This window comes from Aspergillus brunneoviolaceus (assembly GCF_003184695.1).
Source record: "Aspergillus brunneoviolaceus CBS 621.78 unplaced genomic scaffold BO95scaffold_41, whole genome shotgun sequence".
Taxonomy (NCBI): domain Eukaryota; kingdom Fungi; phylum Ascomycota; class Eurotiomycetes; order Eurotiales; family Aspergillaceae; genus Aspergillus; species Aspergillus brunneoviolaceus.
The window spans coordinates 648-16,201 of NW_020290771.1; the positions used below are offsets into that span (position 1 = coordinate 648).

Genomic DNA, 15,554 nt, shown 5'->3' on the forward strand with positions numbered 1-15,554 from the left:
CTGGACCTTTTCCGATGAGTTGGCACTTATCCTGCAGACCACCACCACCACCATCATCACCCATTAAACCCGATGAGAAATACGTCCAGTACTCCGTCCTACCGACCGCAAATCGGACATAAAACTCGAGGATTCATGTTTCCGTTCCCCGACCCGTCCACTCACTAGTCAGTTACTGCACAAGTCAGCGGAAAGTTCCCAACGCAGCAATTTTCCGGAACCATCGCCCGGAGTGCCTCTGTCCGCTGGGTCCGGAGGACGCTGCTCCGCGCAACCCTTCCCCCCTCCACCCCCATCCATCATAATTCATAACAATCATTCTCATTGAATTTCTCCGGCAGTACTCCGTTCGTCGGGCTGATTGATAATAAGAAGGGCTTCTAGAAGCCATAGTCCAGCTCATCATCTGACCTTACTGAAATTTTTCCCTTCCCGTTGACGATCTTTTCAGGGAACCCTCGTCGCCTGTCAGCGCGGCCATGTGCGGCAGACTGCAGAACACGGGCCACAACAGTCAGCTTGACTAAGACAACTAACTAACTAACATACCTAACTAACTTACACATAACTAACTAGGTAGTTAGTTATCAGCCGGACGGAACAATAGCGGCATGCCGGTCTCTGGATGTGATGAGACTGCGCCGTGCACCACCACAATTTCTCCGACGAGCAGAATGGTCGTTCCTCATCCTTAATAGTCATGATGCAGCACGTTTTGAACTGGTCACGGAGCTATACTTTTGGTTGCGATGTGCCGACGCTGAAGGACACTAATACCGTCGTCCAGTTGCCAGCGGGTCGGATCGCGACCGTCTTCGAGGTACAAGGTACAAGGTACAGTACACCAACGCTCTGGACCGGATTTACTTATCGCGGAGAGTCTTATTAACAAAGTGGTCTTGCGGGGTCTCTACACGAGGTCTGTATCACTATCATCAGTGCAGCCGGTCTTATAGCTCATAGCCCAGTTGAACATAGATATAGTACAGATCACCAAAACATAGTCAACAAGTATATCCTTGTGGATTAACTAGAAGCCGCGCGACGGGGTGATCGTCCGGTCGCCGCGAGCTGGAAAACCATATCTCGGGATTAGAAGGTGGAACCGGTCTGGAAAGGGTAGTTTCAGGATGGTACCTTATGAGTAGTCGCTCTAGGAAATCGAGAAGAGGATCATAAAAAAAAACCTAAGCTGAAAGGTCGAGTTCAAGCACCGACTGATCTCATTAAAAGAGAAGCGCATTGGAACTATGTCGACGTCGGTGCGAAAGGGTTGGAACTGTTGAGGGGATGTAGCACCTCGGACTATCTTCAGACAGAAGACCAAATACGATACTAGCTATACATTTGGACCCTTGACAAAAATACTATATTGTATGAACCTCGTAGCCAATCAAGTTTCAACGTGCCCCGTATAGCTGAATATCTTTCGGCTTCTAGAACACAGTTGATGGATACTAGTATACAAGTAAGAAGTAACTTTTACAGCACACTATTATTTCACATCAGACATCGCTATGCTTGCCTATGATCGAAGAATACCAGAGCAGTACAGAAGCAACAGCTTACATTTCGTGCAACTATCTCACTTGCAGGATAGAACCAATACGCCCCAGGTATCACCGAAAGAAAAAGAATAAAGAAAAGTCCGACCACTATATACAGGTGACTCCCATTACCATAACGCACCCCGCTTGACAACCAAAAAGCATAACAGAATCATTCATGTAAATCGTAACAGCGGTAGCCCTCTGCCAGGGACAGATCAAACGGCCAGCCGTCGATCCCAACCATTGATAAGCCCGAAATCGTGGACTTCGTCATCCACACCGGGAACCATGATACCATGAAACGGGTCCAGAAGGTTGGCGTGCTCCTCAGGCGACAAGTGAACATCGTTGTAGGGGATCCCATCGCCCGGGCTTGCCATGCTCTCGTCGGAGTAGCTAAGAACGCTCTGCGCCGCAGCCTCTTGGCCCTGCTGCAGATCGCTGTTGCTACTAGCGGACCACGCCTCTGGCGATAATCCTTGTAGCTCGCTACGCGACATTGTATTGTGGTCGGGCTTTGGGGCATATTCGGCAGTGATGGAAGCGAACGGTCCGCTATCCTCGCCACATTCTCTACCACCATATATTCCAGTAAAGATATTCGAATAGCCCCGGTCCATGTCACTCAGCACGAACTCCCAGTCCGACACTGTGATGGGGCCCGCCGTCGCATCCGAAGGCGCAGAGCTCGATAGAGCGTGACTGCCATCGAAAGCCATGGAAGCAGAGCGATGGTAAGCCTTCTCGGCAAGCATCGGAGGCGCATGTACATTGTCCAAAGGTAGACTTGCCCAGCTAGAGGACCGGATATGGCGTGCGTTGGGATGAGTACTCGCGCCAGAGATTGTGGCACGTCGAGATGAAGAATCCTGCTTTTCTGTCTGCGACGGACTCGAGTGACCAGTCAGGCGTGCTTTCCAAGACTGAAGCTGCTTCTTGGGAGACTTCAATGGTTTCTGAGCTGGAGGGGACATATCCGAAGGTCCAATCGAAGAGCCGTGCTTATGACTATCCAGGGATACCATAACTCGAGCCAGTGCGTTGAACTCCGCGGCAATAGGGGACGACTCGGTTTCCAGCTGATCAACGACAGTTGTAATCCACTTCTGGCTCTCCTTCGCAAGTTTGCTGTCATGTTTCAGGTTCAAGTTCTGCCACAGGAAATTGAGGCCAGTAGCAAAGATTAACTCTTTCCGGTTGAAGCTGAGAGAAAGGCACAGGCGTCGCTCATCAAGTAACTGTAAGATCTGAATTATATGCTTGGCCGAGTCAGAGATGACGAGGAGCGAAGGCGATCGAACGCAGTCTTCCCCGAAGCAGACGGCAGGCCGATGGATCAAAGAGCGGATGAAATAGTAGACAAGCGACTGAGCACATGTCAGTAACGTCCTGTAGTCGTTTTGGGTCTTGTCAAGTAAACTTACCAGAAGCGGCGATCGACTGCTCGTGACATTCGTGCTGGGTTTGTCCTGTGTGAACTCAAGGCGAAGATGAGCGGGCAGACCCTTCACCCATTCATCAAGCTGCTCTGCGACCAAGCGCATCTTGGGCAAGGAGATATCATAATCGCCATCGCCAGGATAAACATCCTCCAAAGCTTTGTTCAGCACTCTCGAAGCTGCAAACAACGCAATCGAACTGGAAATGCGAGTCGTCTCGCCAGGAAGCGTGGGCAGGAAGCCTGTCTCAGTGACGTTCTCATCATCAATGTCCTCGGGGTATTCGGTTTTGATATCTTGCTCGCGTAGGACGACAGGAAGCCCGGTTAAAGCCGCAGTGAACCTGCTTTATGTTAAAAGTGCATTCTGAAAGGCGGTACGTTATACACGAGACTTACCGATCAAGGACGTATTGACACCAGAACACCTTTTTCCGAGTCTCCGCCACAAGAGGGTTCGAAACAAAGCGTTTCTGACTCTGGTGAAGTCTCAGTTGATGGCAAAGGTTGACAGCAAAGCCTCTATAGGACCCAAGGCTCGAATAGTCGCCCTTTGCCATACAGTACATTTGCGCAAGGACATAGCATTGCAGGGTGTGGATAGAAATGTCGTTGGAGATGGATTCGAGCATCGGCGACCAGTTATCTTCAAAGAATGAGGGATCCTGGTTGGTTCTCGACTATGGTGGAGTTAGTCTCATTGACGGCCATTGCTTTCTTGACCTGGTTGGACTTACGGCAGAAGCAAGGGCAGCTATTCCGAAAATTAGGTTCAGCTGGGTGAGGTTGTGTTTGTTATCGCGTAACGACTCTGTGCCCGACAAATACTGCTCGTAGGCCTTAAGGATGGTAGGGCGATGAACAACCGGATATAGAGGGGCCCATTCCTGGAAGAAGATGTTGATAAGTTGATCCGAGACAAGCCGAGGCGCCGTCTTCAAGGTTTGATCAATACGTGAGCGGGATATGGAAGGAGGGGCCGCAGTCAGCGCCCTGATCGAGAAATTCGGAGGAAGTCGATTTTGGTCGGAAAGCTTGTTGACAAAGGCGTCTGGACCAAAGTTAGCGACATGCGTCCTCAAGCCAGCTTTTCGACCACCAGGCACAGTTCTACCCCAGGATGCAAGGTGGCGCAAACATACCAACATAACCTTGAGTGCTCGAGACACCCGCGCAGACGGTGGACTCATTTGCGTCCTGCGACTGCGGTAATTGCCGAACTCGGATTACTCCTTCTTCGATAGCGGGTTGGCCGTGCTTCACCGGTGCTGACGGGGATCGGGCCGCAGTATTGGCCTTTCCTTGTGACGATGTTGAGAAGGAATGGATTCGAGAGAGCACATCGATCTTTTCGTCCTTCTCATCCAGCAGGTTCTTGAGATCCCGGACTTCCGACTCCAGCGCGCGTACTCGTTCCTCCAAGGATTCGGTGTAGCCGCGAGGGAAAGCGCGACGACTCAATTTATCGCTCGTTTTGCACTCGAAGCCAACGTTGGCGCATTGAGTGCAACATGGCCGGACGCCGTCACAACGGATCTTCTTGCTTCGGCATCGATCACAGGCCTGGGCAATACGACTCTGGGCGCCGTTGCCGACCTTGATCACTTTCATCGGAAGAATTCCAGGCATTTTGGCGGGATGCTCTGGCGCATCTGCCTGCGAATGGTTTCAACTATTGGTCGTCTCGGGTGCGCGCAGATAAGCACGACACAATGACTAGCGTTGGTACAGAAACGAGACCTAGATAGGATAGATGGCGATAATGTCGAACTAGATGTATTATTTCCCAGAGAGGGGATGTGGACGAGATGTGGACAACACCACGAGTGGGGTCTTTAATGTCGAAATATGTAAAAGGTGACAGAGAGAAGTGGCGGAAAGCGTGGAGAGAGGGGGGGGAGGGGGGTTGAAGGAAGAAGGAAGTGGAAAAGAGAGCGAGAGGCACCAAATAAGACTAGGAGCCACAGGTTTTTGGTGTTGGGGACGGGAGTTAAGTTAATCATCCGCAGTGAGAGTCGTAGTTTACAGTTGACGGTTCCAGAGTGCCGTCGGGACTCAAAAGGGGGGCCAGGTGGGGCTGTGAGGTGTGGAGTCATGCGCTGGGATCGTGCCCAATGGGAACATCTGGCTTACAGCGTTCATTCGCTCAGCAGACACTGGGCAGGCAATTCTATTGAACCACGGACCGTAAAGTTGAGGTACTGTACTTTATGTATTGTTGTTACCTGCCCTGTGTAATTGAGCATAACTTGAGGATGGAAGGCAGGAGGTTCCTCGGCAGCTGGCGGGCTCGCAGCTGATCCTGCCGAGGATGTTCAATCTGTGCTCCAGGTTGTCCTGATATATTATCTTTCCCATCGCGCAAGTCATAGTTAACTATTGGTAGTTATCGCTGGTTCAATCATATGTTTCATAGCAACGAACGACCCCTCCCAAGTTGGCGACGTACATAACCTCCTGGCAATCTGACAGCCTACTTTATCACAGAATCAAACGCCATCCCTGCAACTGCAGGCGCCTTTCCGCTAACGGAGGGCGGCCCTAAGGATAATCCGCCACTAATGTAAGGCGAGTGCAGGGCGATTCTAGCGATGCATGAGGACGACCCTCCTCACCCGGTCCGATTGATACCAAACGAACGAATGGCTGGTGAGATGTAGACGCAAGAGCTACAGACCTGATACGATTTGCTCTGTATATCGCGAGATCAAAATCAGTGCAGTGGATTATTGAATCCTATCGTCATGCATCCTGCCAAGGTCATATCTTCATGCTACAGGCCTATCCCTATCGGGAATATGTACACTGTCCAGCCTGGACCGACACTAGTTGATCTCGAGAGCGGTTCGGTTCTTGGAGATCATCAGCACTCCGAGCCAGAGAAGCTTTCCGGATTCCGCCGGAGCTAGTCTGATATACTGGATTAGACTGGAGAATGGAGATGAAGGTCTGTCTGAGTTGCCGCTTTGCTCCAAGGGTCCCTTCAATACAGATAGATACGCTGTCTCCGTAAGCGTGTGGACGACTAGGTCGCCGGCTCCCCCGCAATTTCCTGACCGGCAGTCAGCCTGATGGTGATCTTGGCTCATCCGTATTACAGTCATGAAGTCGATGGAGAAAAGCGGCATGACAATGGTAATCATTGCTACGAACCCTGAAACCAAGATTACTGTCCGACCAGAAAAATTGCCCACTTGGAGAAGGGGTAATCCCGACTGTTGACCGATGACCGAATTATTCCCGTGGGCTCATTGGCTGAGTTCCTCTCCTCCTGCATCGGAGTCCCTTGGTACCCTCCAATACACACCGAAGTCTGAACTTCCAGGCATCATACATCAATTGCCACGCTGATGTCTCCCATGTTCGAGGTTGGAGTATCGCGGGGAAATTAAACTCTATTCCAGGTGCAAAGCCTCGCTGATGTACTTGAGTAGATGGACCATTCCATGTTCCTGGCTCTTCTTGCTGAGCGAGTGGGGGACAACTCTCATAAGTAGCTCGCGTCCCAAGCATAAAGAGGCTGACTAGTCGGTTTATGTAACTCAGGTGATCCACTGATAGACATCCTACTGTCCTCGCAAGCATGCCCGAGTGTTCGCCGAGAAAATCACAGAAGTGGAGGCGAGAGTTTGGTCTCGCAAATCTGGTAGCAAGTTACAAGAACTGGAACGTACTGAGCCGCGCGTTGACTGCTCCGAGTTTGAAAAACCAGTCTGCCATGATTAGGGTACTAGCCCTGCCTTGAGCATTCAATTTCTGAATGTGTCAAAGAAGAGAGCTGTTGTTTCATCAACAGTAAAAGCGACTAGTCACTACACAAAATGATGCTGCTAGAGCGAGCTGCAAGGCTCAGCCCAGCCCCTCATCTCTAAATGGTTGGGCCGTGAACTATTGGAAATTGTATAGACAAGGTTTAGCAAGGGTTACACGCACACATCTATGTCACTCTGCCCAATCTCTCGTTTGTCCGGTCAGATCTTGCATCCTTCGGCTATACGAGACTGTCGAACCGGCTCGACTTCGCCGGAGCTCCCTTAAGGTCAAGTCGAGAACGCTCATTTGGTTGAAAGAACGTCATAGCGTAGTCTCAGAGGCAACGAGAGCGTGGTTCGAATGGATATCCTTGTTGCACATTGCCTGAACCATCGGGACATCCAGGCGCGGTGATCTTGGCGGGATTTCCCCGGCTGGGGTAAACCAGTCAATCGCCAGTATTTCAGGACTGAAGGATCTTCCTCCCCGCGGTGGGTAAAGACGCAAACTCAGATCCCGCACCCACGTTTCGGGTCTCGCCTTCGATCATGCCATCTCTCGGGGGGCCCACGGCTGCGTCGTTCAAAAACATGGGGTAAATCTCGATGCATGGCTCGTATTCCTTTGTTGTGTTATACATCTCTCACCTCAAATATGTAGTTCCTAGTGCGTATGATTCGCTCCACACTGTTGTTTCCCACGAGTGATTGCATCATTCATCGCCAACGGAAGGAGTACTTGTGAGGGCGTTCTCGGGAGTTTTCGTTCAAAGACGCCTGGTGCTTCCGTTCAAAGCAATCACAACCAATCGAGCCTTCAATGTCTCACCATCAATTGACTCATCATAGAGATCAGTCTCAATGGACAAAAGCTCAAGGTTCAAGAGGCAAAATGAGTCAGGCTCGGTTTTCTCCGATTCACGGCTCAGATCCCTTGTGCCATATCGAATGACCGCCGACATCGCAGGGGTAAGGTCAAGGGTAAGATTCAGTGCCATATGTCAACTGATGTTGATTGCTCGAAGTCAGTTCTTCTGTACTTGATAAATATACTATTATTTCAAGGTTTGTTTTATCTGTGTTGCCGTAACCGAGCGCTCGCACATTAATGTCGCCCAAAACCGGCTGAGATATATAGAGCCGGGGACATGTAGCTGAAAAGTTCATAATCATCATATTTTGCCGTTCATAATCAATGAGCCCTAGTTGTCAGATGCTGTGGCTATACATTGAATTAGACACACATATACTCCGCGCTGAGTACTCTTTTAGAATGCGTACTCGACTGCGTAAAGCTCACATGACATCGCTTAAATGGATCTTCGCTTACTCCGAATCAGGCTGTGGTTGTCACATCAGTGGTTATGTACTGTACCTCGTCGCAACCGACTTTTCACCCATATGACTCTGTGAGTCTTACTTCATCTGATTATGATAGGAGCTCTAAGTCCTCGATAGCACTCCTAGCACTCCTAGCACTCCGTGTGCTGTATCCTGGCAATCTCGCTCGACATAATCTGTTGCTATATCTAGCCACATTCACGTATCTAAAGTATCTACTAGTGATGTCCAAAAATTCAACATTGTGAGCGCGGTTTGAGTTCGTGCCAACCAAAAAAGGCCTGGCGCATTGAAAGCCTGGAAGGCCCTTCGCCAGGCCAAATTGAATGGGGACTAACCACATGCGCATCTGCTACACCGAGCCTATAAAGCGGACTGACTATCCACCGGCTGGTTATCGGGGATGCACCTTTATCGCGACCACCGAGCGATAAAGACAGCCGGGCAAGCCAACCGAAAGAAGGAAGCTATGGCGATATCAATCTTGCTGCACCATAACCGCCTTTCTCCGCCGCCTTTCATGAAGATTTTATCTTCCAATGCGAAAGCAGCACCGAGTTAGACTTCACATGGATCATCTCACAATTCCGAAGCCGACAGTACTTCGAACTAGACTCACATGACTGAGACGTTGGCATTAAGCTGAAAATCACTTCTCTTGACCTATATGGCGGTCACAATCACATCGAATATTGCGGAGAAGACACCGCTTTCCTGCATTGACCCAAAATCTAGTGCCAGCCATTCAAGTTGCGGGGTCGACGATAACCACAGCCTGAGAAGCCCCACCAATGCTTTGGAAAAGGCTTGATTCGAAGATGAATTTCAAGTCACCGATGGCCTGAGTTATGGCGATAAGGAGTCGTAACAAATGTGCCGAATCAAGCAATTTACAGCTGATTTCTCTCGAAGCGCGTCAAGAGGGCACATGTTGGTGCTATATTGGTTAAGGGCCACTGCCCTGATGGCCATCATTCATTCATGCACCATTCGTCATTGAGGAATGATGTGAAAGGCATGATGCTTTGCCTAGATTGTCGAGGCTGGTCGGAGAATTGTGCTCCGCGATACTTGCCCATAAACTCATGCTTAGTTGATGGAACTCATCATCGCGAAGGCTGAGCCCCTGGCCGCAGACAGGTACGTCACGAATAGACGTTGAAGTGCGAGAAGGTATACCCAAGTGTGGATACTGCCATAGCAAGTGGCTATTGAAGATTCAGGGGCCGATGGCGATGTGGTGAGATCTCCAGGGTGGGCAGGGGTGAGGTGTCTGAAGATGGCATCATTGATATGATGATCCTGCCCATCCAGGGACTTGGCATCTTCGATGACCTCAGTTCAATCGATGGCAAAGTCAGTCTCAACTTCAAGCAGAGAAGAAAGAAGAAAAGCGCGGAATTTGTTCCCCAGGAACCACAGATTCCTACTCCGATTATGGTTGCCAACTGCTGCTACCAGGCTAAGAATCGTAGGTGGACAGATCAAATCCAGGCAGGGAGTATTCGATCACTGATTCAAAGAAACCGACAATCATTCGCTCACAGTGGCTCCATAATGCAAAAGTGGACACTTGCTCAGGTTGCAGTTGAGTCGAAAAAATTGAGCGTTGTGTGTTCCCAGACTGGGTTGCGTGCAAGGCGAACCAAGGAGAGCTCGGCCCTTATGACGTCGACATCGTTAACGTCACCGGCCATCAACCACCAAACCCTGCTCGAAGACAACATATTAAAAGCTGCTTGTTGCCTCTCAGAGAGTTTGCTTCTTCATCTCAGAACACAATCAACTCACAACCAATCCAACCTCCAAACAATCAATTCCATCCACAATCTCTACCCTCCAAACTTTTAGCACCTCCAAACAACCTCATCTCCATAATCACAATGGCCGACACCACCTTCCACACCACCCAGCAGGACATCCGCAAGCCTGAGTCTCACGCCTCCCACGCCCATGCTGGCCAGACCCCTGCCAACTCCAATGTTTCCGCCATGAAGGTAAGGAGAGACCACCACTGATTGCTTCTATTACCGCTGGCCCAGTTTTCTGACCTCATCGACAACAGTCCATCGTCGACCAGAACAACGCCAACAAGGGCGAACAGATCGAGAAGACCAAGGCCAACCTGCCCCTGCCTGACCAGCCCCCCGTCGCCAGCGACTGGAACTCGGCCGATCAGAGAACCGTCAACGTCGGCTCGGGCGGTCGGGAGGGCCCCGTCTCCGGCGAGAACAACAGCGCCCTGCGGGAGCCCGCCACCGCCAGCAGCAGCGTCCGCGTCGATGGATCGGAGCTGCACCAGAACACACAGCCCGGCAGCGACGTCGGCCGCCAGGGTAAGGACAACCTTGAGGGTCTGCCCAAGGATGCCCTTGCCCGGTAAATACCTCGATGCTATTGCTACATCGAAAAGCCTTTTTTCCTTTTAAAGCATGTACTATAACGAATGAGCACTTGTAATGAATGATCACGGTCTCCGAGAGCAATACTTCCTCCAATCCACCCTAAACGTGTAGTAAAGAATTGTTTACATTGGGACAGCCGATAGATCTACGCTTGCAGAATGTTCCTGATCCGATGCGACGGGAGTTACCCGTATCTCATCATCTCAATTGCAAAAGTCAACGTTGTTAGAAAGTAGTGCCATTACTGGAATGTCCTAAATTGATCCCACGCCGGTAAAGTGTGAAACCACGTACAGTACATATAGCTGCCTGTAGATACTTCGTAGCTGTTTCATCTGCAATTGTCCCCTCAGCAAAATGGCCCGACACCCTTTCCCCCTTCATCCTTTCTCGTTTCCGCTGGGTAAAACATCATGTTCAATGGTGGTATCCACAAGGTCAAAGTCTCTCTTGCCTCCGTCCAAAACACCACCCCATCCTCTCCGGGCGCAAACGCCAGATCGTCGAACCGTAGAGCCACACACCCGATCAGCATTCGCAATTGCATCATCGCGAGAGCTTTCCCCGCACAGGTGAATTGGCCCCGCTGGAAAGGAAGATACGCGGCTGTCTGTGGGGTGAGGGATCCCCAGCGCTCCGGTTGGAACTCAGTCGCCGATTCGAAATAGCGCTCGTCCTGTTGAATCGCCCAAATTGGAACGTTGACAATGACATTCCCCGGAATGTAAATCTCCTCAACCTGTAAACCCTCTGGCGGGGTCTCACGCGGAAATCCCATTGGCACCGGCGGGCGCAACCGTAGCGTTTCGTGGATCAGCTGGTCAATGTAGGAGACTCGCTTGAGCTGTTCATAAGTCCAGCTCTCCGGCCCACCATCGGGGCAGCTCTCGCGCACTAGTCGTTGCAGCTTCCGGTAGATCCTCGGGTTTTTGGCCATAAAGTATAGGCTACAGAGGTTTAGTATTGAGTCAAGTGTATCTCGACCAGGCGTGGATTAGAAAGGGGAGCACTGACAAGTTGGTAAAGGCGATAGCGACCGTATCACTTTCAGGCCAAAATGTGTCAGCTGGTCTCGACACACTGGGGGAGGATATAGCGCTTCACATACCTGCCGGCCGAAATCAGGGTGCGTACGTCCTCCTTGATGGCCGACTCCGTGGGTGGAGCGGACCTATCCCCCTCTTGCTGGGCTCTTATGATCCACGACATGACGTCTTGTGGCTCTCCCAGTGTACCTTCAGCCTTCTGTCGTAGAAGTGCCTGGCGTTTAGTATTCAGCTGCTCCGAGCACCAGCCGGCAAAGCGTTCGAACCGACCGGTGGCCCCTGGAATAACACGCAGCATATTCATCAGCCACGGGAGAGTCGTGACAACCCCAGCTGTGGTCATGGCCCAGTGCAGCCCATCGACTGCAGGGTGCTCGAGCCCCGTCCTGTGGTGTGATGAAAGAGTTAGTATGGGTGCCTCGTTCCTCTTACAAACAATCCACCTGGAGACTCTTACTCCAACATGCCGAAGTCTTTCGAGAAGGCGATCTCTCCCATCACGTCCCAAGCATAGAAGGTGCTGTGTTGGGTGATATTCACCGGTTTGCCGGTGCCAATCCCAGCCATCAATTGGTTGACTTTCGCAGTCACTCGAGCCTCATACTTGTCCAGCGCTATGTCTACATTGTTAGACAGTTGCGTCGTGACAAGTGAGGTTAATACAACAGCAGGCATCGCATTACCTCGAAGACCCAGTCCTTTGTCCCACGCTTTCCGTCGCAGCCGATGCTTCGCTGCATCGCGAAGATTCTCGATTCCAACCTTGTCGGGATCGCCGGAGTTCTGATCGTACCAGGCGCCTTTGGTGCACTTGGACGAGGAGCCATAGATGAGTTCGATGGCGGAGGCGCGGAATATGGTCAGCTCGCGTGGCCCTGTTCGGATGAAATCACCGTAACGAGCATGTAGCTTCTGAACATGCAGATGGTACTTCAATTTCGTGCCTGCCATAGACAGCAAACTGTTCCCGTTGGAGTCAGTCAGTCAGTCATTCAGTTAGGGACAACTACTAACTGATATAGGTTCGAAAGGCGCGCAGGATATGGGCCTGGAAAACGACGGAGTCGATGGAAGTATGCACGATACATCAACATGCTGCCATAAATGCCTGCCAAAAAAGCGGCTCCAACTGCAGAGCTGCGGACGAAAGCATCGATGACGCCCAGCTCTGCCACATGTAGATAACCAGAAAGCAAGCCTCCGATCCCAATCCAGAAGGTTAAGAATAATTCCCAGCCGTAGCTGTCAACCTCGAACGGCTGCAGAAGACTCTGGTGACATGCTATCCCCAGCAGTCCCGCACCGCTCAATGTTACCTGCGGCAGCGACAAGAAGATCTTAGCCAGCGAGTCCATCGCGTAAGGGAATGCGAAAGTGAATGAGGTGAGTTCTTTTGGATGTTACAATGCCATGAGCGCCCTCAATATTTTAGCTGCAGCTACGGCTACATACTGAACCCCGGCGCAAGCGGCGACTATTCACGGATATTATTTCGCTTTGCCAGATTCTCGGCGTATATTGTTGGATACCTATGCTGATAGTTGACCCCCCAAAAAACAAGAAAAAAAAAAAAAGAAAAAGAAAAAAACTCCCCGGGTTCATATTCATGCTCGATTTATCACCACCTACTATCGATTGTCAGGAATCAAGCACTGGTCACCTCGCGCTGGAGGACTCGACCTGTAGACCCCATCGTCTCGATCAGACGACCACGAATGTATTCACCGACCACTGTCTCTCCCCCCGAACCATCCAGAGCCTTGGCATTGAGCTGCAGATTTCCATTCAGAAAGAAAGCGACGCTATAGCGGTGATTGAGACGGTTGGTCAACACCCGATGGCGAGCGCTGCGGTAGAACCCCCCCGTGTAACGCTGCATCATGTCTCCCATGTTCACCACAAAGGCATTCTCAACCACCGGGACGGGCACCCAGGATTCAGAGGGTGGATGGTATACTTCTAGACCCGTAGTCCCTGGTTCCTGCAAGATAATGGACACACATCCGAAGTCGGTATGGTCGGCCACTACTTGCACGGGGCTCGCCAGTAAGCATTAGGTGTCATGTTGTCCAAGGGCAAGGGATATAGCCTTACCTCCAAACTGACGAGCATCCTCTTCTGCCTGTACGGGTGCGTAGTGTAGAAAGCGCATTGGGATGGAGGGCTTGACAAGTAAATCGTGGAACACCTCGGGTGAACAACCCCATTCTGCTGGCAGACCTTGGGCGAGAATGTCGAGAATCGTGCGGACTAGGCTCACCATTCGGCTCTGGTACGCCATGACTCGGTCTTGGAATGCAGCCTTGGGGAGTCGAGATGGCCACAGGTTGGGCCCGGTCGAAAACGACCCGCAGTCAGGGTCTTCTTCTGGCACCTCTCGCCCAACCATGAAGGTCTTTCGACCATTAGAGAGTCCGTCTCTTGGTTTACAAAACAGCAGTGGAATACTTCTGGCTGATGGAATGACTTACCTCTTTGATGTCAGGCAGTAGTCCCGGATGGTGGGTTTGAATCCCTGGGGGCTCATAACCTCTGAAAGACCGACCCAAGGACTTGTTGATCCACACCTCCATTTTGTCCTCTTCGGACATATTGAAGAACATCTTGTTGACCGTCATGATCTCCTCCAGAACCCAATCGGGAATTCCATGGCCGACCAGGTTGAAAAACCCGTATATGTGTGCAGCCTGACTGAGTGCTGCGACACCGGCCAGGCGGGCTTCGGTTGAAGCATTGGGATCAAGGAAGGGACTGATATCGACAATCGGGATGCCTGGAGTGACATCGTCGGACTGCATGATGACTCTTAATCGTGGGCCTGGAGAAGGGGTGGGGGTTGGAAAAGGGTTTGTGCATTCGAGGTTCTTGTCTCTGACCAACATGATAGTTATATCTGTCAATTATTTGCCATGTACTATAGACATTGAGGACGCTTTCTTCTGCTGCTAACACCAGTAATAGCCCCCGAGGCAGAGCAAGCACATTCGGACCAAAAACAAAAAAAAAAAAAGACAGGAATTCTCCGCAGGGAGACGGAGAGTAGAATAGTACGCAGTAATCACCAGGGCTGGATGGCGTCCTTCCGCAGTACCTTGACGGGCCAGGATTGCTCATCCCGCTGGCCCGCAATCACGTCCGCGCAAAAGGTCGCTCCGATGAGAGGATCTATTGCCCCCATGACGCTCTTATCCCTTGACTCTCCAGTCATCCGATCATCCCCTAGTCCCGTATTCAGAAACCCCGGCGAAATGTTGAACACAGCCACCTTGTCATTGCGCAACACACGTCCCCATTCCGTCGCAAGCATATTCATCGCCGTCTTGCTCACTCGATAAGGAAACCAGAGAGTGTCCGGCTTGGGCAACCCCGGGGGTGCCAAGGTATAGCGCGAGCTTACGCCATCTGCATGCTCCGCAAGGGAGGAAAGGCCGCTTGTGATGAACATGAGGCGTGGGATTGGCGCCCTGGAGGCCAGTAGAAGGGGGGCAAAGGTGGTCGTAAAGAGGTGAGTGCCAGTAACGTTCACATTATAGGTCTCATTCCAACCTTCACGTAGTGTTATTCGCCCCGCTGTGACGGCGGTGTCCAGGGCTATACCTGGAGGTTGCAAATCGGGTCAATAAATCGAGATATCAGCTGTAGAACAGACTGTACCGGCATTGTTAACCAAAATATCAACATAGCCCCATTTCTCTCGGACATACTCGAATGCAGTCGTAATGGAGATGTCATCTGTGATGTCGACAGAGATTGGTTCGGCGGTGGACGTACTCCTGGGTGAAGATTCGATCAGTCTGGCGACGGCACCTTTACCACGACTGATGGCGCCACGACAGCCGATGAGGATATGATATGAATCCGGGCGACTGAGGAGCACCTTGGCAACCTCAAATCCTGCTCTCGACGTCAATGGGACCCGTTCCTCAAAACGAGATGGTAATAATTGCTCACCGAGTCCAGTGTTTGCGCCGGTGATGAAGACCAGCGTCTTGCCAGCTGTTCCCATGGCTAATTCTTGGTCG

The 15,554-nt window shown here is 51.2% G+C and overlaps 5 protein-coding genes across 5 annotated transcripts; 1 reads left to right on the plus strand and 4 right to left on the minus strand.

The window, feature by feature from the left end:
• Nucleotides 1-1,525: 1,525 nt before the first annotated feature.
• On the minus strand, nucleotides 1,526-4,989 carry facB (C6 transcription factor FacB/Cat8). Its single transcript, XM_025586717.1, has 5 exons — nucleotides 4,131-4,989; nucleotides 3,726-4,039; nucleotides 3,388-3,668; nucleotides 2,975-3,332; nucleotides 1,526-2,917 (listed from the first exon to the last, which is right to left on the minus strand). Exons 1-5 carry the CDS (start codon nucleotides 4,615-4,617, stop codon nucleotides 1,766-1,768), a joined length of 2,592 nt encoding a protein of 863 aa, XP_025441288.1. The 5' UTR covers nucleotides 4,618-4,989; the 3' UTR covers nucleotides 1,526-1,765.
• A 4,813-nt stretch (nucleotides 4,990-9,802) lies between these two features.
• BO95DRAFT_164621 (uncharacterized protein) lies at nucleotides 9,803-10,473 on the plus strand. Its single transcript, XM_025580755.1, has 2 exons — nucleotides 9,803-10,078; nucleotides 10,147-10,473. Exons 1-2 carry the CDS (start codon nucleotides 9,965-9,967, stop codon nucleotides 10,462-10,464), a joined length of 432 nt encoding a protein of 143 aa, XP_025441289.1. The 5' UTR covers nucleotides 9,803-9,964; the 3' UTR covers nucleotides 10,465-10,473.
• Nucleotides 10,474-10,835: 362 nt separating this feature from the next.
• BO95DRAFT_515179 (cytochrome P450) lies at nucleotides 10,836-12,887 on the minus strand (the record flags this gene model as incomplete). The annotated part of the gene is made up of 6 exons (XM_025591732.1): nucleotides 10,836-11,433; nucleotides 11,501-11,530; nucleotides 11,595-11,918; nucleotides 11,990-12,146; nucleotides 12,216-12,493; nucleotides 12,547-12,887. The coding sequence occupies 6 exons, from the start codon at nucleotides 12,885-12,887 to the stop codon at nucleotides 10,836-10,838; spliced, it is 1,728 nt and encodes a 575-aa protein (XP_025441290.1).
• A 290-nt stretch (nucleotides 12,888-13,177) lies between these two features.
• BO95DRAFT_453892 (isopenicillin N synthase family dioxygenase) lies at nucleotides 13,178-14,330 on the minus strand (the record flags this gene model as incomplete). Its single annotated transcript, XM_025588240.1, has 3 exons — nucleotides 13,178-13,557; nucleotides 13,627-13,927; nucleotides 14,004-14,330. The coding sequence occupies 3 exons, from the start codon at nucleotides 14,328-14,330 to the stop codon at nucleotides 13,178-13,180; spliced, it is 1,008 nt and encodes a 335-aa protein (XP_025441291.1).
• A 260-nt stretch (nucleotides 14,331-14,590) lies between these two features.
• Nucleotides 14,591-15,538, minus strand: BO95DRAFT_464551 (putative short chain dehydrogenase; the record flags this gene model as incomplete). The annotated part of the gene is made up of 3 exons (XM_025589068.1): nucleotides 14,591-15,129; nucleotides 15,187-15,426; nucleotides 15,484-15,538. 3 exons carry the CDS (start codon nucleotides 15,536-15,538, stop codon nucleotides 14,591-14,593), a joined length of 834 nt encoding a protein of 277 aa, XP_025441292.1.
• Nucleotides 15,539-15,554: the final 16 nt, after the last annotated feature.